Source organism: Panicum virgatum, chromosome 5K, assembly GCF_016808335.1.
Source record: "Panicum virgatum strain AP13 chromosome 5K, P.virgatum_v5, whole genome shotgun sequence".
In the NCBI taxonomy this organism is placed as follows: domain Eukaryota; kingdom Viridiplantae; phylum Streptophyta; class Magnoliopsida; order Poales; family Poaceae; genus Panicum; species Panicum virgatum.
In genome coordinates, this window is record NC_053140.1 from 52,524,129 (window position 1) to 52,548,068 (window position 23,940).

General features: G+C 40.9%; 1 protein-coding gene and 1 long non-coding RNA gene across 6 annotated transcripts; one reads left to right on the forward strand and one right to left on the reverse strand.

Annotated features, from left to right (window-relative positions):
* Positions 1 to 2,369: 2,369 nt before the first annotated feature.
* On the reverse strand, positions 2,370 to 19,125 carry LOC120708451 (protein MOR1). 2 transcript variants are annotated; one of them, XM_039993693.1, is made up of 53 exons: positions 18,726 to 19,125; positions 18,466 to 18,571; positions 18,249 to 18,372; positions 17,425 to 17,504; positions 17,168 to 17,345; positions 17,021 to 17,085; positions 16,169 to 16,251; positions 15,984 to 16,069; positions 15,779 to 15,892; positions 15,332 to 15,451; positions 15,058 to 15,160; positions 14,471 to 14,607; positions 14,319 to 14,384; positions 14,124 to 14,238; positions 13,985 to 14,025; positions 13,693 to 13,764; positions 13,492 to 13,596; positions 13,128 to 13,233; positions 12,301 to 12,413; positions 12,126 to 12,213; positions 11,168 to 11,268; positions 10,831 to 10,938; positions 10,647 to 10,752; positions 10,494 to 10,573; positions 10,262 to 10,408; positions 10,085 to 10,160; positions 9,858 to 9,982; positions 9,512 to 9,772; positions 9,330 to 9,404; positions 9,163 to 9,244; positions 8,946 to 9,067; positions 8,459 to 8,551; positions 8,285 to 8,362; positions 7,197 to 7,292; positions 7,012 to 7,113; positions 6,805 to 6,906; positions 6,520 to 6,702; positions 6,332 to 6,443; positions 5,910 to 5,986; positions 5,718 to 5,797; positions 5,552 to 5,617; positions 5,340 to 5,466; positions 5,046 to 5,165; positions 4,868 to 4,945; positions 4,626 to 4,784; positions 4,390 to 4,548; positions 4,222 to 4,319; positions 3,987 to 4,143; positions 3,787 to 3,903; positions 3,588 to 3,683; positions 3,398 to 3,469; positions 3,073 to 3,313; positions 2,370 to 2,971 (listed from the first exon to the last, which is right to left on the reverse strand). In XM_039993693.1, the coding sequence occupies exons 1-53, from the start codon at positions 18,886 to 18,888 to the stop codon at positions 2,730 to 2,732; spliced, it is 6,003 nt and encodes a 2,000-aa protein (XP_039849627.1). In that variant the 5' UTR covers positions 18,889 to 19,125; the 3' UTR covers positions 2,370 to 2,729. The 2 variants fall into 2 exon arrangements, with proteins under 2 accessions (XP_039849627.1, XP_039849626.1); XM_039993692.1 differs by having other exon boundaries at positions 2,370 to 2,974.
* A 1,738-nt stretch (positions 19,126 to 20,863) lies between these two features.
* LOC120708460 lies at positions 20,864 to 23,686 on the forward strand. Of its 4 annotated transcripts, none has more exons than XR_005689379.1 (5): positions 20,864 to 21,267; positions 21,340 to 21,665; positions 21,758 to 21,848; positions 21,960 to 22,557; positions 22,980 to 23,686. It is a non-coding gene; the product is annotated as an uncharacterized LOC120708460 (long non-coding RNA). The 4 variants fall into 4 exon arrangements; XR_005689377.1 differs by having other exon boundaries at positions 20,868 to 21,267; positions 21,960 to 22,565; XR_005689376.1 differs by having other exon boundaries at positions 20,867 to 21,267; positions 21,758 to 22,565.
* The last annotated feature ends 254 nt before the right edge of the window (positions 23,687 to 23,940 follow it).

The following is a 23,940-nucleotide window of genomic DNA, read 5'->3' on the forward strand; positions in this document are numbered from 1 at the left end:
TGTTAGATTTCTTGATTGATCTGTGCGTAAGGGTGGACAAAGAAAGAAAAATATTGGACCGCGGCACAACTTTCAGTAAAGGGACGGACACCCGCGCGCTTGTTGCCTCATGCCTGTGACGCCCATTTCATCACCTACTCCACAATGATCCCATTGTTGTGGTGTGTGGGGGCGCTCAGAATCGATCGCTGTCAACTCGAACCAAACAGGAACTGGACCGAACAAAAATAAAGATATGCCTTTCTAGTTCCATGTTCCCACACAGCCACCGCAGAATGGCGGACGACGACATGATCCGCCGAGGATCGAAGGTCAGAGATATCCACCGTAGGGAGAGGGGTATCCAGGGATTGCTGCCTGGCTTTTGGTCAGAGTCTCAGCGAGGGCTGTGTTTAGATCCTGTAAAATTATCACTGTAGCGAATTGTAGTATTTTTTATTTGTTTGTGGTAAATATAATTCTACTGTAAGGTAATTAGACTCAAAGATTCGTTTTGAAATGTACATCTAAACTGTGAAATTAGTTATTTTGTTTATCTACATTTCATACTTCATACATGTGTCTTTTGATAACATTTAATAATTCGATGTGATGGAAATTTTGGAGGAAGTTGGGAGAACTAAACACAAGCGATGTAGCCCGCCGTAGGTATATCCAGGGACGGGAGGAAGAGACATCAGATATCCACCGGACGGCGGGTGACGCGGTGACGCCAGTGCCGACGCGAACCCGGCCGGCCAGCTGCGCGCTGTCCGTCGTCGTGATGCTTCCTTGAGCGCGAAGGCGGCCGTGTTTGTTTTTCACTAGCATAGCATACTACACATTTTTCGAGAAAAGAATCTTCAATGCATGGAGTACTAAATGAAGTTTATTTGCAAAAAAATTTTACGGATGGGTATAACTTTTCACGACGAATCTAATGATAGTAATTAATCGATGATTGGCTACAGTGATGCTATAGTAACTATCCTCTAATCGTGCGGTCAAAGGCCTCATTAGGTTCGTCTCGCGAAGTAGTACAGCGTTGTTGAGTTAGTTTTGTAAATTACCTTTATTTAGTACCTCTAATTATTAGTCAAAATTTTTGTACTACTTGTGCTACTCTGTTCCGAACAGGGCCGCCGTCACCGCGGCCGTGCATGCGCGCCTGTGTCCTTGACCGGACCAAATCCTGGCAGCCTTTCTTCGCATGGTCATCGTCATCCGATCGACCTACCCCACATCCCAGCTGACCAACCGTACGTGCGCCCGGCCCGGTCATAGCGTCACGTGTGCGCCGCTGCGTCGCAATTGCCTGCGGCTGAGGTGTCGACCGGCGAAGCTGTGTGAGGTTAACCATTCCGCTTGCACTGTTCGGAATTTCGTTTCTTTGACTAAAATTTGACTTTTATATTTTTGAATTTGAAATCTAAATATACAACTTTCCGGACCGAAATTTCTGCCCCGGTGACTAGCGGAAACGGAAAAAATGACCGAAATTTCGGTCTTTCCATCCCTACTCCCGTGACGCTCTGTGGCTGCGGCGCCGTCGGTACGTCATGGCCCTAGTCGTCTGTTCTGAAGCGCTGCGCATGAGGTGCATGAATGAATGAGCATAGCCGGCCGGACCGGCGCGCGGACTCAAGGCACGGGTAGGGACCTAGGCACGGGCTCTCACGGGGCCCGGCGGCTTTGCCCTGCGGACTGTCAACGGCAAGCTGCAGTATCCGTTCCTTCTATAAATTACATGAGCCCATATTGACATTCTTTTTGAAATCCTCAAACTAGATACAAGTTGTAGTATCTAAACTCACACCACACACGATATACACTTTCTATCTAACGAAAAACTACAACCCATACACACACCTACTGAGTGCAAAATGACAGATACGTCATCCCATTGTGATCCACAGCTCCACCAAAAGATAACCTGAGAAAATCCCGACCAGGTGCGGTGCGGAGGTAAAGAATACATTAGAATATTTGTCCGGCGGTCCGGCCACTCTACCAGTTAGTTTTATAAATTATAGGAGCCAAGGATACATTAGAATATTTGTCCGGCGGTCCGGCCACTCTACCAGTTAGTTTTATAAATTATAGGAGCCCGTATTGCGAATATTGATTTGAATACACCTGGGAGAAACACATCCAACTTTGAAATCTCAAATAATAAGGTATTGTAAAAATATATCGATGACTTAGCTAACAAAATTTTCGACACCAACAAAAACATAATACATTCTAAAATATAAGTTGTTTTGACTTTTCTAAATTCATAGCAAATGCTATACATCTAGACATATGTTATATCTAAACGCATAGCAAACACCAAGAATATAGAAAAGCCCAAACAACCTATATTACATTTTGAAACGGACTATGTATTATTATGCATGCATCATACAGTATATTTCACAAGTTCCATCTTGCAATTAATTTAAAAACTCAAATTCTATTGCTGTACACCACAAGAAAAATCAACGCATGGCGGCAAAATGTGTCAATAGTAAATACTAATTAACCCTTGCTGGACTAGCTACTACAAAGAAAACATCTGGCTAGCTCTCACCTAAAACGGCACCCAAAGGCTCTGCAAGAATGGGTTGACCCGGCATGGGGGTTACGAAATGTCGGCCCCAAGCCGTTTAGTGCATCCGACATACCTATATCTACAAACAACAGCATCACTATGCCTCAAATTTACAATGAATTACAATGGTTGGTATTTCTGAGTCTTGTTATCGTATCTATAGTGGCTCCATAGACCCACTCTTTAGCCTCTCCATCCGTGCTTGCAGCCCAGAAAGAGCTCGTTCATCCATGGGCGGAATATTACTTTGTTGCTGGGGTTCACCATCCAATCGTGTTCCCCCATGGAGCATGTTACTTCCGTTCATACTTGGCAGTGGCCGAGCCTGAGCTCCATCGAAATGACCTACAGCTGCGGCTTGAATACTTTTCATCCTTTCCCTAAGAGCATCCAATGTCCCTGCTGGCAAAGAAATAATAACTCCAACATCAGATGGCGTAAACATTGACAGCATATACAATTGTGCATGCAGCTGCATTGAGGCAATGTAGGATGGGGACCTGAGGTCTGGTATCTGTCAGTTGGTTGGTCCATAGAATGTAGTCTAGCATCATCTCCTTGGCTTCTGAAGGCCTGTTGTGTCTCAACGCTGGCATCTTCATTTGAATCTGTTCTGCTACCAATGGATTTTGTTTGAACAGGAGATGGTGCAAATTTTGGAGAGGGTATGGCTGCTATTGGAGGAGGCGTGGATAATGGAAGACTAGAGGGCGTTCTTCCAGCTGCTGCATTTTTCTCCACCTGCATTAATGATAGTGTAAATTAAATTGGACCTCAAACAATACTGTCAAAACAAGCTCAAACTCCATGACGGAGGATTCAAACCTGAGCTAGCCCATCTCTGATATAGGTTCTAAATGCTTCACTTGCATTCTGAAGCTGAGCAAATATGTCGACCTGAGAGTGATGGTCCATCAGGTAGGAACAGAATAGAAAACTTAAAACATTATAAACTTCAAAACGAAATATGCACTGTACATGATTAAAATCATCAATGTAAACCGATTGACAATACCTTTGGGTAGAGCTGGGTTATTCGATAGAGTTCATACAGACCAATTGTACATGTCTGCTTATCACCAATTTTCTTGAAGACGGCAGCAAGCTCTTGCTGTTCATACAGACCAGGAAGATAAAATAGCATGTGAAATCACCGCATTAATATTTTTGCTTGAAAAAAATGTGTGGCTAAGAAAAATTGGAGATGGTTGCACCTTCAATTGCGCGTCAGCAGAGTGAGTAGATGGGTTTGGATTGTTCGATGCAGCGTCACCCCAGTGAGTTTGTCCCATAGGTCCAGATGGTGTCAACATTCTAGCTGCTGCAAGGGTCTAGGATGACCAAACAATATGCTTAGCAAGTTAAAAAAAACACTGAATGAAGGTCAAGGTAATAGTGGATTTGCATGTTCTACCTGAAGATTAAGATCAATGTATGCTAGAATTATTGGCTGAGGTTCAGCATCTATAGGAACCATTGAAAGGTGACCTTTAATTGCTGTCCCACGAAGCTTGACAAGTTCATGCAAGACAGTTTTGACCATTCTTAATGGCTTATCATCAGCACCAGCCCTACAGATTATACAAAGTATCTATATAAACACAAATCCCAAAGAAATAGTTAAAAAGCTGGACAAGAGAGATGCAGACCTTCTACGTATTTCTTCCATTCCCAGTTCTTGTAAATAAATATGAATGCTCTGAAGAATTCGATCAAGATCAACTTCATAGATTGTACTCTGAAGAACCTGAAAGATGGAATACTGACTGTCAGAAGTAATGTCCTGTGGAGATTAGGGCAGGCAAATAATCACGTACCTTTGTCAACTTAATTAAACATTTGACAACTAAGTCTGAAAACTTCTGATTCTTTACAGCAAGAGATTCGGTTGGTGTAGGCGACGGCCATCTTGAAGGGTCCAAAGGCCTCAATAAATTAATTAGCACAACAAACGAGGATGTTCTTTCAGCATTATCCTGTTGATGAAAACAGAACCATTGAAGAAAGCACAGATGACGAACAAAGGAAAGCATGAAAAAAAAAATTTACATACCAGGATCTTAAGCATTAAAACATTAAGTGCTTTGAGCAATTGACTGCCATCATCCATAAGAGGAACTCTTTCATCTAAAAGCCAAAGAAGTAATTCTGTAATAAGGTTGTCTAGGGTACCCTCCTTCACAGCATGAGCAAGACGTTTGATCTGAAACGTCTGCCAAAATAACCAAAATTTTAGATAAACAAAATTCAGCATAAGATTACAGCAAAGGGCCAAACATTAACATGTCAACAAACCTGCATGAGCGTATTTAAAACATATTTACAAGACCTTGAAGATGCCCCAGACAGGCTAAAATTGAAGGTCTTTGGAACCTGCAAGATTTCGTGATGAAAGTAAGAGATAGGAGAGTGAAGTATGTACTCCATGAAAATGAAGAGAAAATGTAACATGAATAGCACAGCAAAGACTAACCATAACAGCCAAGCATGAAACTAATCTGTCAGCTTCCTTAATTAGATCTTCAAGCACCATGCTTTCAGGATCAGCTGCCTGGGTTAGCTCATGGCATATGACTTTCATTCCTTCAACGGACTGCTGAAAACAAAAGGTCTCAGGCCAATGTCTGTGTTTAATAAGTGAATGTAAAGCTATAATGACACCAGGTTTTAAAATCTTGAAACCACTACACATCATATGAAGACAGATGAAAACAGGGCCTCAGAATGATGAGAAAAAGTGTCTATGGGAAATGAGCAAAAACACGACCTGCTCTGGCAAACCCAATGCAACAATCTCAAGAGCTTCACGCCAGTCTGCAGGACCAGTTGCAGCTGGCATCTGCCTAGGAATCATATGCCTATCCATATGAGCATCAGCATATCCAAAATTGTCCCTATTGACAGACAAGCATAGAAAAGTTGTGTTATGTGATGGTATATAAAATAAGTATGAAGAGCAAGATAAGACACCTGCAGCACCTTGAGATCATTGACCCTGCAACTGAACGGGAAACCACTTCTCCGCTTTGTTCTGCTATGTCAGACCTACATCCACAAAATGAAGTATGAATACTTAAAAATAAAAATAACATTAGCTTTAAAATCAGGGATAAACAAATGGCATGATTCAGAAACAAAGACAAACCCATTCTCTCTAACTGAACGCCTCAAAGCTGCTCGAGCATCACCAGGCCTTCCTTCTCTCCTTTTATCCATTTCTCTAGCCTGACATACCATCAGATAGAATATGGTAAATCCTTTGATCGTATCAAGTGGTTATTGTAACTTTGTGCTAAAAAATAGCATAATCTGATGTTGTTGGCTCATAGAAACAAACCTTCCATTTAAACCTATCATCAAGCATGCTTCTTTGGGCATCTGAGAGTTTTCCAACATATCGCCATACATCATCCCCTGTTTGGTCAGACATATTAATACTTGAGAAGTTGAGATGCTTGCAAAGCAATAGTATAAAGTGTTGCAGAAGAGGCAAATCCTCCTAAATTCAGTATACGCGGTGATTTATTGCTTGTTCAAATACATGAATACACATCTCAAACCAATCAAATAAATTGCCTGGGAGTATCGGTATGGAAAGCATGCAAATATTTTGATCTTGGACTGGATAAAAAGAGACCATGAAACTGCAAATTTGCAAACCAGCTAAAGGGTTCAATTGTGAATGCATCAAAAAGGAGGTTATAAACATACAGTGAAATATCAGCTACTTAAAAAAGTAAGAAAAACATGGGGGCATACCAAGGTTTTTGTAGGCAGTTGCAAGTGTATTTAGAGCAGCTTTCCTGATCTCACCATCACGCTCTGCTGTCAGTGCTGCAACAGATGGCAAGTTTTTCATCAACCCACCAACCTGCACAACAGAAACAAGTATGCTATAAGTAACACAATAACATCTAATTGGCACAGGAAGGGGTAGCTATTCAGACCTCAGTCCCATGATGGTCAATGAAGTATCCAACAATATCTACACATTCTATCCTCGTCCGGTTATTCTTGGAGCGGAGTCCCTCCAAAGTATAGGGGAGTAGTTTGGGAAGAGAATAAATGTTGACCATTTGCTTTATCAGCTCTCCCATTTTTTCCCTTACTTTTTCAATGTTATGACCAGACTGCAATGCAACAAGAATTTGGTCATGAAAACGAACTGCGATAACATATAATATGATATTTTTTAACAAGCAATTTTTGTACAGCTGAAATATCCATGTTACCTTCTCTACAAGGCAAGGAAGAAAAATTGCAGCTTCAGCTTCTGTTAACATGTAAGATTGGTCTTTTAGAACATCAAACAGCTCAGGAAGAAAGTCAAGGACCTACAGGTAAATGTAGAACACAGTATAGAAACTGATTAGGTTAAAGTGCTGCAACAAAAGCAGAAACGGCCAACATAATTCTTAACAAGGGTGCTATGCATTTACCTTCAGCAAACATGTTGTGTTAGATTCACAAAAGCGTAAGACAAACCACCTTAATAGTATGTCAAGAAGCTCAATTACTTCTTTCCCACTCGATGGAAGTGCCTGCCCAATTGCAACAGCATCATGAAAAAAAATTATACAGGAAGAAGCTATGTTTAATCACCCACTATTATTCAACTTCTAACCTTTTGTAGCAATTCGATACCATCTATTTGCCTCTTAAAGTCTGAGTTCCACAATCGCAAGCTTACATCTTCTCGGAAATGCTTAAACAAATCAATCTGCACACACAATGTTATTCCAAGAAAATCAGTTGATATGTCCATGCAGTAATAACCCATAGCACATAAGGCAAAAGCAGGGGGGAAACAGAGAAGATGTGTAAAATCATCCTGACAATCAAATGCAAACATCCATCTGAACATATCAAACACAATGAAACATTGCATTCCAACACATCAAAAAAAAAAGTGCATCCACCAAAATTGCTCTAAAAAAACTAATATTAGCAGGACAGATGCATTCCAGATAGTATATTCGCAGCCAAACATAGTATGTTTCTCTTCGATTAATATAATTATCTACACAAGCAAAAAAAAACAATCAGTAACCGTGTTTCTATGATTTCTCAGTGATCATCTGGCACTTGTAACTTCAATAGAGACCAATTGTTCTCCTAGGAAACACCCAAATCAGAGTTTTAAACACCCACACAATTTCATCCTGTTTCAACATAAAGCTCATATAAACTGTATATCATATCAGTCAATTAAAATCCAACTTCATTTTAAGAATTGCAATCTTGATTCTATAAATTTCCAAAAACTTTCAGGCTACTGATGGTTGGTAACCAGTTAGGCAGAGGTTTTTTTTCATGCTATGGACCACGGAGTCAGCCTTTGCAACAACATTATCTAGTACTACATCACAATGCTTTACGGCTTTGTTTCTTATGAATCTTTTATACTGATAAAAAAAAAAGTTCAGAACTCCGCTTCTGCTACATAACTGTACAGCATCTACACTACCGTGCATGTGATCAAGTTCTATACAATTGTTACCATAGGATTTTGTATGCAAGCATGAAAGTGTAACATTTACTGTTCTAGCCTAGTCCTCATTGGCTTCATTAAGAGCACTTTGCTAGATGCAACAATGGTCACAAGGAAAATGCCAGCAGACGAGCTCTCTACTGGAACATTCAAAAGTAAAGGAATATAAAAGGACTTAAATGTAACAATGTTTAAGTGGTTCTCTTCTACACAATACAAACCTTTAATTCATCAATCTGCTCTCGGCGCGGTTCTTCAAACTTGAATTTTCTAACCAAAACACGTCTCTCCCGCTCTTCCTGAAAAGCAGACTTGTATGAGACAAGAGCACAACCAGATGTGTTTTTTTTTAAATGAACAGCCCAGAGATGTCGCATGGCCCTATGATTGCTAACCTTGTTTGAGTCCTTTATGTTAAATAATGACTGCGATTGGGCATGATCTTGCGTAGAAACCATAGTAACGGATGCTCTTGCTGGAAGACCTCTCTGATAGTGGAGCATGATAGTTAGAAAACAGGTATGATTTTCCAGGTGCGTATCAGTTTTGAAACGCGGAACATCCATAGTTCATCTTATGACATAGTTCAGATCAAAATAATTCTAGTTTAATTCAAACAAAAACGACAGAGTTCGAGTAAATATGCTGGACAAACTATCTAGTGTATATTCACCAGGAATGTCATTTTGTACAAATTAGACAATGAATTTGAACCTCAACTTTAGCAATGAGGTATATTGTAAGATGAACTGTAGATGTGCCAAGTTTCATTCTTTTTGAACTTCAAAGTGAGCTTTTGAATGAATTTTCATCATTTCAAAAACTAGCACATTTTCAGTGAAGCTGCACTCCTTGCCACAATGACAAAGATAGGACACATACCTGAGAGACAGGTTTGGCCACATTAGAACCACGATCGTTAGCACCATGTTTACTGCTCTTCAAACCTGCTTTTGATGGCAAGCTCATGCTTGTTGTCACCATCTTGACAGATTCAGAATATCCTGATGTAATGCAGCAATAGCAAGTCAGAACAAAAAAAAAATCAATGACTACAGAAAAATAACTACATTGCAAAATAAGATCCGTTGGGCACCACCTTCATGTATAGTAGTCAGTTTCAACCTCTCTGCTACAATGGCCAAAGTAGGTGATGGCAAATCTTTTAGGTTCCTTCCAACCTACACCAAACAATAATAGTTGAAGGAGAAAGTACCAGCACTAAAAGTAAAAACAGATTAAAAGGAACAGGCAGATGAACCTTACCACTTCTTGGCCACATATTTTGACAATTTCATTCATAAAGGATTCAGCAGCTTTACGGACTTCAGAAGATTTATCCTTTTAAAAAGAAAGGTATACCATTATATATTTATATTGGACAACAACATAACTATAAAAGTACAGATCAAGCGAACACTACTCAAAAGATCAATTTCAACTGGTACCATCAAAGAAGATGCTGAGGGCTTCAACAAAGGCAAAGCCTCAGATGGATCGCCCATTTTTGAAACATGCTTAGATAACCAATCAAAAAGATCTTTTCGCCCTTCTGAGCCTGTTTTCTGATCACCCAAAGTCACAATAATATATGGAACCATCTTGTCGAGTTGAGCAGCAGCAACCCATGAATCTAAAGCAGTCAATGTGCACTCTCGCATGTGCTTCTTATTGTCACCAAGACACTTCAGCACATCTGCCAAAATACCCTTCATAACAAACAGTTCCCAGTTATTGTAGTGGCCAAAATATGCATGCAGAAGTACAGAGATAACATGAGAGTTAGTTCCAAACCTTGCTTGATTTTTCAACAGAAGGGCCCATAGCATATGCAAGGCCACCAATGGTGGACAAGGTTGCCATTACTAAATTTTTGTTGCTGTCATAAAGACGGCCTCTAAGCGCAGTGAACAGCTCAACTGCAGTGATAAGATGCCCAAGACAATTTAGTACAAGTTAGGTGAACATAACTCAACGGGTACACATTTAATAGTTGATTGAGATAAATATAAACGGTGGACCTGTTCCTGTAGGCTGGATGCGTTTATGGGCCTCCTCCACAATTTTATTGACTGCATCAATGGACTCCAGTCGTACCTGCCAATTTGCATATTGCATAATATAAATATCACAATAAAATGCTAGACAACTTAGAGAAATCAAATAATTTAATGAGAAACCAGATAAGTGGCCAATACCTTCCAGTCAGGACTGGCCAAATTCTTTAATAAAGGTGTTATCTTAGCACTAATGTCTTCCCGTGGAAGCCCATCAGACGGGCCAGCAGATGTAGAAGATGAAGTATCCATAACTCTTACTGTTCTCTTCGGAGCAACAGCGGCACCCTATCAATTGTACCAACTTGTGTTAATGAAAATCTAAGTCACAAAAAGGACGCATTTTTCAAACAGTAACTGAGACACAGCATACCTCAAAAGGATTTTTCTCATATTCAGCATCCAGGGCACTTAGAAGTGCAGGTTTGACATCACTTAAAAAGCCCTTGATGTCTGCAGGAAGGTTTATTTCAAAAACATGATCTTGCAATATTAACATGATGAAATTCGAGAACAATAAGATAACCTGGTCCCACAAACTTATGTAGCATCCCAATTAGTTTTATAGTTGCATTTCTTGTTGCAGCAGCACTAGATTGAAGACCGATGTCTTTGCAAAAATCAATCATGTCCTGGAACAACAAAGACAAATTAGACCAAGAGTGTGGTAAACCTGCAAGCATAGCGCAAACATGTAGAGGAAAGTGCACCTTTAGCTTCAAATTAGAAATCCCAAAGTCTTCTACAGCAGAGACCATCCAAAGAATACCCTCACTAAGAACCTTGGGATTCTTATGCTCCTTCATTATTTTGTATAGCTACAAGAAAAATAATACATAAATTATAGGGGTTGCCAAACATCATCCAAGCAGGGGCTTCGATGCATTCAATCAAAGCACAGAAAAAAAACTTGAAAAGACATTCTACAATGCATGCATTTATATATGTAAGGTCAGTGTAATAACCTCGGCAAACTGAATCAATTTAATAATGTATAGGACTTTTTTGAACAAAAGAAAGTAAGAATACTGTAATGTTATCTCTTACCCTGTCAAACACAAATCCTGGACCCACAGCCTCACAAAAGGCAGTGAGGCATTTCATTGCATGGGCCCGTGTTTTAATATCAGCAACCCTTTCACTTATGCCTGAGAGAAAACAGCAATTCAGGAAGTTAACAATTTTACTAAAATCAACAATGTATGACACATGACCAAGAAATAAAAGTGCAATATAAATTAAAAAACCAAAATATGATCAATAGATCAGAACAACAAAGGGTATATGGAACCAAAGATAGTGCATCTTATATGTTGCACAGACAATACAAGAACCCCCCTCCCCCCCCCCCCCCCCGGTCCCCCAAAAGTTATGTGTGAACATTAACAAAAAAAAACTGCACAAAACAAGATTCACGGAAGTAGCTACACATGTTACATTAACTCTGAATAAAACATCCCTCTAATATTACAGTAAAATCCATAAATAGAATTTCATGAAGGAAGCCCCATTGACTGTTTGATAAGTAATGGTTTAGAATAGAAATCAAGATGTACTGAACATCTGGTGGGATTTAACTTCAAACTATAGTTCAAATAAAAAGGCTTGTAACATCTGATGTGGCCATTTAACTTTGAATTCACACATTGATTTTGAGAAGCCGCCAGAAAGCTAAACGAGAATACTATGACCTATGTCAAGGGAGCAGCTGAAGCATCTATTCGGAGATCCTAAGAATTCATAAATAAGGTCTTAAGCCTCAATGTAATGTCCTTAGCCTGTGTTTATGAGCCCACCAGCAAAACTAGGGAATGAAAAAAAAAACTTTGCTTCAACCAGCAGTGACATCATGATTCACAGCGGCACCAAGCGTACAAACTTGTGGTTTCAAGGTGTTGTCAGGTTCTTAAGCCTAGGTGGGCTCATGCTCTGACAAAGCCAAACTCAATCTCAACTTTCTGCAAGATACATAGCTAAATTACTGGAGAAGAAGAGGAGCTCATACCAAGAAGGCATAGGACCACACATCGCTTTGGAAATTTGTTAACAGTCGAGGAAATATGGGTGATGACCTCTATAACTTGTTGCTGAACCTGTTTCATTCAAAACTTACATGAAATTACTTCCTTAACGAAGGGATATTTCACCCCACAAAAAAATAGTTAGCAAGCAGTAGCTACCTGAACATTCTTTTCACTCCATCCAGGCACAGCACACAACAAACGAATCAGAAGTTCAGCAGACTTATCAAGTTCTGTAAGACTTTCCACCTCCTGCTTGAGCATGCTAATAGCTGCGACCAATAGCAACATTACCATATATATCAGACGGTTGAACAGAAAATAGGAGCAACTTTATTTTCCAGAAATGAAGGGATGAGACATAGCTGACAGACGAATCAAAATGTGTACAAAATTTCTCCAGTTTAAATTTAGAACCAGCAGGAGAATTGTGTATCCTAATAAGCTGATAAAAATGGTTACCAGATACAGAATCGAGTTAACAGGAAAACAAATGAAAGCACCTAATGTTATAATCTCACTGCAGATGTTAGAAGCTTTCAAGCTCCAGAAGAGAAAATAAACGCAAATTTTCTTTCCAGAAAGGAACGAAATAAGTGTGGCAGCCAAATCAAATTGTGTTACAAGATTTCTCTGTTTTTTTTGTTGTCTCAAACAAGCAGGAGAATTGTGTCATTCTACTAAGCTGATGAGCAAACAAAGGAAAAGAACATTACTACATTTACTAGGATACAAAGGAAACAATCGCATCCACACACGCACACTCCTTACTCAAACAAGATATCCTCATTCATGATGAGCAAACAAACGAACAGATGGGGCATAAAAGAACAACAATAGTTGGCCTAGGCCAGAGATGAAAAGTTGAAAACCAACAAAGGGCACAGAAAAGGGGATATGAGATTTAAAAGGGAAAGAAGAAATTATTTAAGTTAATCCTTCCAAATAAAACAAAATTAGATAGGCAACACAACATTAACAGTAACCTTCAAGGCGCTCTTTCCAGACGGTGCTCTTCAATTGGGAAATTGTCTCAGCTTTCACAACAGAGCTTATCCTCTCTTCTATTTCCTCCAAACTCATCTCAGCCGGCTGCAAAAATAAATGATACATGAGTTGTGTATACTATCTACAACTATGAGTTTAATCCATTTATTGAAGAAAAAATCCAACACCAATAGAATTAAATCAATTGTTCTAGTATCTTTGGGCCAAAATAAACTATTAAAAAATGACCAAATGCTAGTTCTAAACCAAAGAACAAGGTTTCTTTCAGTAAAGGCATAATTATGCATATCATGGAAGGCATATCATAACACGGAAATGGTTGGATTCCGCCAAACGAATCACCTCAACGTCCTCAATCTCAGGAGCAGCAGATGCCTTTGACTGTGATCCACCATCTGTCTTTTTTGCTGCAGTGGATTTTGATGTTCCAGACTTCTTAGTAGCTGCCTGGAAACAAGAAAAACAATCCCCCGCATAAGAAAGTGGTACGCAAATTCAAAGACTAGAATGTTACACATCAAATATATATCCAACAAAACCAACCGCTGCCTGGACAGGCTTCTTTCCACTAAGCATGCTTGCAGCAGATCTCTTCATTGACAAGCTATCTGCCGTCTATAAACAGAAAAAACGTGCTTCCGTTGTTAGACATTTGATCGACAGAACAGGTCATGAATAAACATTGTTCTGCTAAACGAGGTTGATAAAAAACTGTGATTAATCCGCTAACTTGAAAGAGTATTTTAGAATTGCCCACAGGAACTTTAAATAGGCACTTGGGAGAGGAATGCTGACAGATTGTAACATTTCATTATTAGAAGATCAACAAGCATACCCCGCGAGCAGATGTGGCAGCTCCTGAAGTTGTAATAGGCGCTGGAAAAATGAAGTTTTTGTACAGAAATTAATCCAAAATAGAGACATTTGAAACATTTAAAAAAAATTAAAACTACAAAAGCAAAAGCAAAACTAACCTGTCCCTGAACTCAAAACAGTCTCACTGGCAGAACCAATCATATCTGACAGTTTCTTTTTTCTTACATCATCTAATTTCTCCAGCGATCGTTCCAAGGGTTTCATACCAACCATCTATACATCCAGACTTTAGAGTTACATCTTGATATATATATAATTAAGTAAAGAGAAAGAAAAGTTCTGAAAACGGAAACCTTGGCAATGGCAGTCAAGACAGAAAATGAGGCATCTCGTACTTCTGGTGTACCATCATTCAAGCACTAAATATCGATAAAATACAGATCAGTGCAAATACACAACAGCAAATAAGAAGACCTATCACTGGTAGTATGAAGTTATTACTCACCTCCATGCAAATAGGAACATATTCCTTGTGCAACTTTAGTACAGTTGCTTTATTGCTTGTTTCAATGCAAAATGCAACCCAGGTCAGTGTTAGGGAACGAACAAGAGGGACCTTATTTTTTACTGCCACCCGAACATCTGCATCATCAAAAGAAAGTATTTTTCTTATTCAGATTTGGATCCAAACTGAAAGGTAGTCTTGGGATTTAAAGGGAATTTAATACAATTTTTTGCTCTAGTTTCACTAGCTTAACGTTGATATTACTTATTGAGCAGATTATTAAAAAATAGCTTACAAAAGGTCAGCATCCAAAAGTTACCAGACATCAAAATTACAAATCGGATTTCAACAAAGCAATGACACACAGTTTTGGGAACTTAAAGGCGTAATACTCTGGTTCAGGGAACGTGTGTAGAAATCTAGGGACCTGTGGTGCTCTTTAGTGAAACAAATGTGGTTACACAATAAAATGCTTTCAGACTGAAAAATAACCACGACAACAATGAAAATAATGTTACAGACATAAACACGGGAGACAGATTCTGCCAGCAAAATAACAAAAAGGTTCTGCCAGAAAACTTACAAACCTTCAATCACATCAATAAGTGTAAAACAACCAGATTTGTGCATCGCTTGAAGCGTTTGAGACAGTGCTTCCGTCATCGTTGGCTTTTTTTCTTTCAGTTTTTCCTGTTTAACAGAATCATCGGGACAAGCAGAAATATATAAGCTTGAATGGACACCAAAGTTCACACGGTGTGAAAATAAATATGCTTATTATTAAGAAATACACAATGTATCAAAAACAACAGAACAATTGAGTGGCAATGTACAGTTAAGGAAAAAAATAATATTTCTTACAAGCAAAACTGGAAGAAGCATCCGTGCATTTCCAGAAAAATGGGCTCTTAAACCTCTAGCTAAATTCCCTATTGCCTGAGTAGCTTCCACTGAGACAGCCAAATTAACATCTGTAATGAGCTGCGGTGCCAAAAAAAACACCATAGATAAGAATGGAGTAAGAAAATATAGGATACAACACATAACACTAGATCAAACTGCTAATTTCTGTGCTAATACGATCCCGCAATTAATCATAAGACTTCAAAAGGAAAACAATAACAAACTTTCAAAGATCAAACTGCCAATTTCTGTGCTAATGCGATCATGCAATTAATCATAAGACTTCAAAAGGAAAACAATAACAAACTTTCAAAGATGGTAGGTGAACATTTGGATAATTAAGATATGACAATGAGTTAAGAAGATCACGCATTGCAGGTGAAAAAACTATCTCAGAGATTTAACCTTCTTCAGAGTCCGGCAGATTTCATGAAAATCACCAGGAGCAATTTTTTTGGCTGAAGCAAGCTTAGTTAACTCTGCCACAGCATCCCTTCTCTCTGACCATTTAGTCGCTTTCTGGCAACAAACATCATAAATAATATAACAAATACTTCTTTTCATATGATGGCATGACCAATATATAGTGCATTCAAGACAGACCACATACCACACCATCCCAGAATCCAGATTTTTCTAGTGGGGTTAAAATGTCTACAGGATCAACAAGGTCGTATTCATCGATCTCCACGGGGACTGAAAAGAAGAATTGTGTAAGTATTCACATCTTAAATTTAACAAAATATAAACCACATTTGGGAAACTAACGCGTAAATGATTTTTAGAAGAACACACCATCTGCCACAGCTTCTTCAGAAGTGTTAGCCCCGGTTGTCTCTGCCACAGCCTCCTCCTCAAGCTCCTTTTCTTGTTCCGATCTAGAACACAATGTCAAATCACCATTTTCAATTCATCATGAAACAAGACAAAGAAGCAATATATTCATAGTCTGCTGCATTAATATTGTGAATATTGAATAGGTGATTTCCAACAGATTACAGCAGTTCAACAGTACAATCTACACAGTTCTTATGACCCATATATTACATAGTATATCACATATATTACCCAGTACATACAAAAGAAGCAAATACAACTAAAACATTTGTTATGGCCCAAACACTAGCATGCTTCGCCAATTCCAAAAAAAAAAAGAAGAAGCAAGACAAGGTGTGCGTGTTCTTACTGTTCTTCAAAATTTTCCCACTACACAACCCTATGATATCTCACTCTCAATCACATATATGGGAGAGAAACATGTAGTGGCCAAATCAATGAGCTGAAAATTCATCATCAAGGGCTTACTTATTTAAGATTTAAATTTTACAGTTAAAATACAGAGATGCCAGTGAAACAATGTGATATCATAAATGAGATGCGTACATTACATAAACTGTCATCATGTACATAACAAAACGGATTAACACACAAGCTGCAGGCTATCTAGCGACTTACAAAGCAAGCAATGATATTCAAACATAAATAGCACTACAAATAACTTTTTTATCTGGCATTTCAAGTGGTTGTGTAGAATTGTAGTCCTACAATCTGAACCCATATATTATACCAGATGTATTTTTCATCTGATTTATTAACCACAACAATACGAATATCATAATTATTATATTATTGAAAGGATAAGGATACCTTATTTTTCGAGTTGGCTTGGCAATTCCTGAGACGTTTGCCAATTCTGCTTCCAACTCCTTTTTCTGCAAACACAAAAAAGCTTGGTCACATTATTGGGTGGTGGAACACGTTGATCATGCATGTTACACTTTTAAAATAACGCACCATAGTATCTCTCATCTTCTCAAATAAAATAGACTTTACAGGCTCTTTGCCAATCCACCGACAAAGCTCTAGTGTCAAACCCTTAGAAGAAGCCCGGACATTCTGGTCTGGATGATCAAACAGCTCAGGAAGCATCTTCAGAATCTTTTTGGGTGGCACTACCTTTGTTCCAAATTCACTGGTCGAGGAAAGATGTTTGTAAGATTTGATGAAATCTTGTCAAAACAAGGGAGCCAGAGGACCAGCTAGAGACTTGCCTGAGTGCTTGAAACATCACATCAATAGCAGGTACAACTGCTTTAGCCACTTTGTTCTTCACGGCCTTCTCCATGGATTCCTGATAGCACAGCCACATGAAGTTTGCTTGAGCATGTTATCATGCTACATGGTTACCAGAGGGAACATGAGACTAAAACAGGTGAGAAATCTTTAGATGGTTTGGACCTTGGGTGAGCAAATATAAAACAAAACAAATATGAACAGCTTTAGTTTCATATGCCTCGTGGTAAGAGCTTGGTTACAGATGGTGCGAACAAACATATACAACTGAGAATTAATGCAGAGGGTTTATCATCACCATTAATCAAATGGGCACATGTTTCCCAGAAGCTAGATCAGGAAGAACACTCATGTAGTAGCTAAACTGTTTTTAATGATACCAATAAACCTGTTGCATGCTTTTGCAGGATGCCCATGGCCACAATGAAAATAGAATGGCAAATATGGGAATTTGTTGTTTCATGCTTCCCGCATTTATTCATGTGATGGTGCCTCAAGCAAATTGCCAATTTGACCAACTATTTGCTAAGTGAAAATGAAAACCATCTGTTGAGAGGACTGCAGCACATACTTATGTCAAAGGTTTAGCATTTGTAACAATATTTCATCAGCTATTGCCAAACTGACAAAAGTACCGGCAGCTATATTGAGCAATACATGTACAGAAACACAACATCGGATATATGGTGTCAAAACCAAGTGATCAAATAACACCATAGCGTAGTGAGTACATTACTGTACATACATTTCATTGATGGCTCTCATAAGTCACAACTACCAGGGGGGTTAATGAACAACTTACAAGGAAGACCTCTGCAGCCTCCAGTTCCACCCACAGGAGGAATGCAGCTTGAGCCTTCTCCACAGTCTTCGGTCGGCCAGTGAGACACTTGGCCACGATCGCATCACAAACCTCCTTGGCATATCTGGGATAAGCCAACTCCATAAATCATTGCAGATATAGATAATCAGAAGCATAATAATGGGAAATGACTCGGCACCTAAGGGCGCACACATACCTTGAAGCGTCGGCATCAGCAGCTCGCTGGAATGCTAGAAGGGCATCCAGCGCCTTCTCCTGCACCGGCGCATTGGAATCAGCAACCGTCTTCTTAAACAATGGCCCTAACCACCACAGCAGAAGAATAAAACACTGGACATCAGATCTAGCACCGAAGAAAACTCCTTTCATATCGCCAAAGGGAATGCACGAATCGCGCAAGGTGCAGATCCGAACGAGAAATGGGGCGGATCGGGAGGCGCATGGTGGGTGTCTCACCGAACTCGCGGAGGCGGGCGTCCTTGGGGTCGGTGATCGAGTCGCAGAGCGCGGCGAGGTCGATGTTCGCGTCATTCCTCACCTTCCAGTTCTTATGCTGCAGCCGCTCGTCCCACGGCAGCTTCTTCGCCTCCTTGAGGAGCTTCTCGTCCTCCGTCGACATGGCCGGACACCGCCGCCGCCGCGGGCCGGCTCTGTCGAACGAGAGGCCCTAGAGACCCACGCGCTCTACAGCGGCCGCCTAGGGTTTCGAATTCGGATGGGAACGCCGGGAGTTTGGATCGGAGGGGTGGCCGGGTGGGGGAAGAGAGAGAGAGAGATGAGGGGAGATAAAAAAGGCAAAAAATATTTTTTCGGGGTCGGGAAATGGGAACGGAAAATGGAGGGAGCTTGGGGTCGCGTCAGGTCAGGAGCGGAGCGTCACCTTTGTTCGCTCGGGCTCGCACGGGTGCGGAGCCGGTAGGTTCCCCGTCGGGGTCGGGGCCTAGGCGTACGGGGACGAGTTACCCATACAGTCACTTTCTGGTGGGCCACGTTGCGGGGTCCATGCGCCGCTTAATGTGATATTGGATGATTTGGTGGTGAGCACCCGTTTGCAACGGACGGGAGTGGGACGGTGTCGGTCCCGTCGGGGGTTTTGAAAGATTTTGAATTTCCGGGGAAGACGGGGATGGGCTTCGAGGCCACGTGTACGGTTGATATTAAGTGTGTTTGAAGCTAAATGTTGGTTTTTCTTTTCTTTTCTTGAGCGCCATCCCGCTCGTATGTGCATCCTTATTATAAATCTACATTATCGAGTCGGAAGGCTGGTCCGACTCACATACGGAATGGATTAAGATCCACTTGTCAATGATATAAGACAGACCAAACTAAAAAAATTAGGTGCAATGATATAAGACAGACCAAACTAAAAAAAATTAGGTGCAAACATTACGTGCTTTATAAATAGTTATGGATATTGATATGCGAACTTGGTGTATCTCCATCGGTTAGATTTCTCTATTGGGAACATATCTATCTGAATTTGAGTTAATTATTTCTTAAAATTTATTTTAGCAATTAACAGTGTTATTCTAACGATGGTAGTCGACGTGCCCACCGATGACGAAGTGGTGCGGTGACATTATCAAGCTCAATATGTACTAGTTCAGTTTAGTCGTGCATGTGGATGTTGTGTGCATGCATGATGCATTCGTAGGTGGGCGGGTATATTGTTAGATGATATATTATTAAACGTGTTTGGATGCTGCCGCTGGCTGACCATTGGGCATTATATTGGCCGACGTTAGCCTAGTTGTTTGGTTCAGCGCGGAATTTTGGCATGTCCAAATATCGTCCTTGGTGCAAAGAGGATGCTAATCTGAGCCAAACTAAAACCATTGCAAGCTAAGATATTGTCTTACAAAAAATCATAGCATGTCAACAGTATTAGCAGGACCCCTCTAAAAAAAAACAGTATTAGCAGGAAATTAGGTACTCATTTGGTTTAGTACTAAATTGTTGGCAACCAACATTTTTCAAAGGTTTAAGTAGTTTCCAATACCTTGCTATTGTTCTGATCATAAGTATTGAAGTGCTAATTTTTAGACATCAACCAATTAGTAGGTAAATTTTATTGGCATGCTCTGATGTAAAACTGACTAATGTAAAATGAAAAGCAGCAAAACATTAAGACTTGCAAATTCTTTGTTGAATAGCCCATTAGTCGGTGGAACACGTTACAGCTCCAAATTCTAGTTCTCCACTAATTGGTTGGACTAACGAACTCCAAATTTTTTGTAGCATCGACTCCAATTTTTTTTGTAGCATCGACGGTTGTACTTGTACCTACTAGGTTACTAGGTATCAGAAACCGAAAATCCTTGGTATACACCACTTCCATTATTGATAATTTTCTGTCGGTTGTTAGCTCGCATATCTATATCTATCTATACTATAATATAAATAATATAAAGAATCTAAACAATTGAAACATTTTTTACCAAACAAAGTCTACCCACCCACCTCACAATTCAGCCCTTTGAAGTCCACAGGTAAGCTCGGTGCTGACAGATGCTTGAAAACAACGTCCCACCAGTTCAATCGGAGGGGGAGCGCTGTTTTTTTTTTCACCCACGACGGCGCCTACCCCTCATCCGTCACCCTACCCGCCCGACGTACCCGCCCGGGCTAATCACGGGCCTCCCCCTCTCGAGTTGCCATATGCGGTGATCAAGGCCGATTCCCTCTCGACCATGCGTGAGGGAATCCCGCCCGAGCATGCGTGATCTGATCCAGGCCTCCCCCCTCGTGAGGAAACCGCGCCGCGCCGCGCCGCCGGCTTCGGGCTCCGCGTCTCCCTCTCCATCTTCCTGGCGACGGAGGACGCAGCGAGCATGCCGTCCGCGAGGTGCCTGCGGAGGACGGCGGCGGCACCTCCCCTCGCGGAAGCGCCACCATCACGACGCCGGCCGCCTCCCCATCGACGCCGAGGAGGCGCACGCGGCCCGCACCGTCGCCTCTCCCTACCTGAGACTCCGCCGCCGCTCCTTCCCCGGCCAAGGTCCGTGACCCTCGTGACCCTTCTTTCCAACTCCCCCTCTCTGCCGAATCCTAACCACCTCTCCTTTCTCAGTCACGGGACCCCCGCTTCTCCAGATGCGCGCCCGCTAATGCTGCCGACGGAAGCGACCCCGTCATCTCCATCGACGGCGTCGATGCCACCAACGTAAGCCCCCTCTCACCTCGAAGTCCCCCCTCGTCATCGTCTCTACGCGCGCGAGAGATGCCGGCGGCAGCAGTATTGCGTGCCCTCGTGACCTATCGTGAAGGAGATGGGGCGGGATAGAGGTCGCATGCCTCTGCATCATCCATTGCTTGGATGACCTTGCCCCACGCATTGTCCTCTCCAGTGCAGGCCTTTCCTTGTCGATTGGCATGAGGTGCCGACCATGGGTTTAGGTGAGTCCATTAAACCTTATCCTTGGCAGTCCTTGCATTGATTAGGTTGGAGCATGATTCTTATGTTTCTTTAAATCTTTAAATAATTACAGAGGTGGTTGTTTCGCTCTCTCCCAATATATGGTTGGTGATGACGAAGTTCTCCAATGCCAAAGAAACATTTAGTTCTCCACTGCACACCAGGTGCTTGCGTTTTTGTCAACACCATCATTCATATTTTATTTATGCTAATTTATACTAATCACTGTTACGTCAGTAGAATGCAAACTTCAAATCAGCATGTTGAATGTGCAGATATCTACACCAGCTTTCCTATGATTGGTCTGCTGCTATTTTGAAGACTTATCTGTTCTATATCAGATCTGTTCTATATCAGATGAGGTTAAAATGTCTGTATTTTGTTCATTGGATGGTCCAAGTTTTGATATTACAAATCGTGAGTGCAATAGTGTGTAAAAAAAAAGTTCCTAACTTGTTTCGTGAAATGATAAAGACTGTCTCCGGACCTTGGTGACTGAATACCTGTTGGTGTGTTCTGCATTTTTTTTTCCATATGACGTATTCTACTTTTCTACAGAAATTCCATGTCTCACTCTCCACCAGGTGATGTGTAAGATCTTCCTTACAGAATTATAGCTTTTTAGTTACATAATCATCTCTAGCAGGTGCAAAGATAAATAACTTAATTTTCTGTATTGCAGGAATAAGTATATGATTTTTGGATGGTAAGGATGTTGTAATTCTGGCAGGGTGTATTGCTGATATGAGCTAGCTGGACCAAGTTAAAAATCAATAAATAAACTTCCCACCCTCCCGAGAGAACCACTTTCTGCAGAAAAAACCGAAAGAAAACACTTGGCAAGAGGAGTGGGAGGTTGCATCAATCAGCGAGGTTAATAAGTGAGCTATGTTTATTCTCTACATTTTTCCTTTCTTTTCTTCTTTCGCTGATGAGCAAATAGAGCAGAGTTCAGCAGCTTTGGTCTTTTGGAGGAACATGGAAGAACAGCCTCTTAGCCCTGTTCTCTTGTGATCCAATAAGTTTTCCTGTTTTTACTCGGTTTAGCTTCGTTGGAACTGGATCCTTTGTGTAGACACAATGAATATTTGTTCTCCATATTGTTGTCACCTAATTCTTTCAGAAATCAGAACTACAATTTCTTTGTTCAGGATCATAACTTCGTCCTAGACAGTTCTGACACTAGACCTTGATTCGTTTAGGAAACCGGAAGTCATTTTTATTTCAGTTAGCGTGTTTTTTGTAGCTAATATGTCTAACTCCTCATTTTTCTTTCACTCCCTTCCCTCGCGCAGTTTAGCAGGCTGGTGAAACTTCTAGCGAAGCTTGCAAGGAACACACAATTTTGCAGTGGAACCTGCCAGATACTACAGCTCTGAACCTTCACTTCAGGAGACAGAGGAAAATGGGTCTGTGAACCTTCAGTTATGTTTTACCTTGTCTATGTTCAGGTACCCCCAAGCAGCCCCAATGTGCAAGAGTTGTCAAAAAAAAAATCCAGAACAGTGACGCCAACTCAGAGGTCCCCGAAACACAGACGTCTCAGCAACCTTTCAAATCGGACTTGACATCCACCTCAGCTGCCGAGGTGTCGGACAAAAATACTAGCAAAGGTTTCACCTTCACTTTTCCTATTCCAAAAGCCCCTAGTTCTCTCTTTGAGCCACCACCTACACCAACCCTGGCTTCACCACCGATGACCCTGTTATTCACTACCGAAGATATTCCCAAGTTCAGCTTTGGCTCGTCCGGTATGACAAACAAGCTCATTTTCTCCTTCGACTCCACAAGCGGCTATAATAAGGAGAGATGACTTAGCTCTTTACACAAGTAGCGTCCCACAAAAGAAAACTCCATGAAATTAGTTAAGTTGATTTGTACCTAATGGTCAAAGGTATTTGGAGAGGTTCGGAATGTTCATTGTGCATTTCTCTTCACGTGTGTAGGAATATAATGAGAACATGGTATTTGTGTCATAGGAATTGTGCTTGGGTTTTCTTTATCACGTGTGTGCCGCACGTACACTCTACTAGTATCCTTATAGAAAGGCTTACAGTGTGTTTGTGCCTGCCCGTGTGATCCTCGTTCCTGTCCCCTGGTAGCTTGGTTCCCAAATTACCATCCTTCTCATGACTTGTGTTCCGTTGCGAGTTGCGACTTTACCCGAGCGGTCCTGGGGTCATACCGTCATAGGCCACCCACGTCGTCAGTTAACTTGAAGTAAAAGACAGCCCGTATTGCCGGATGAGGTGACGC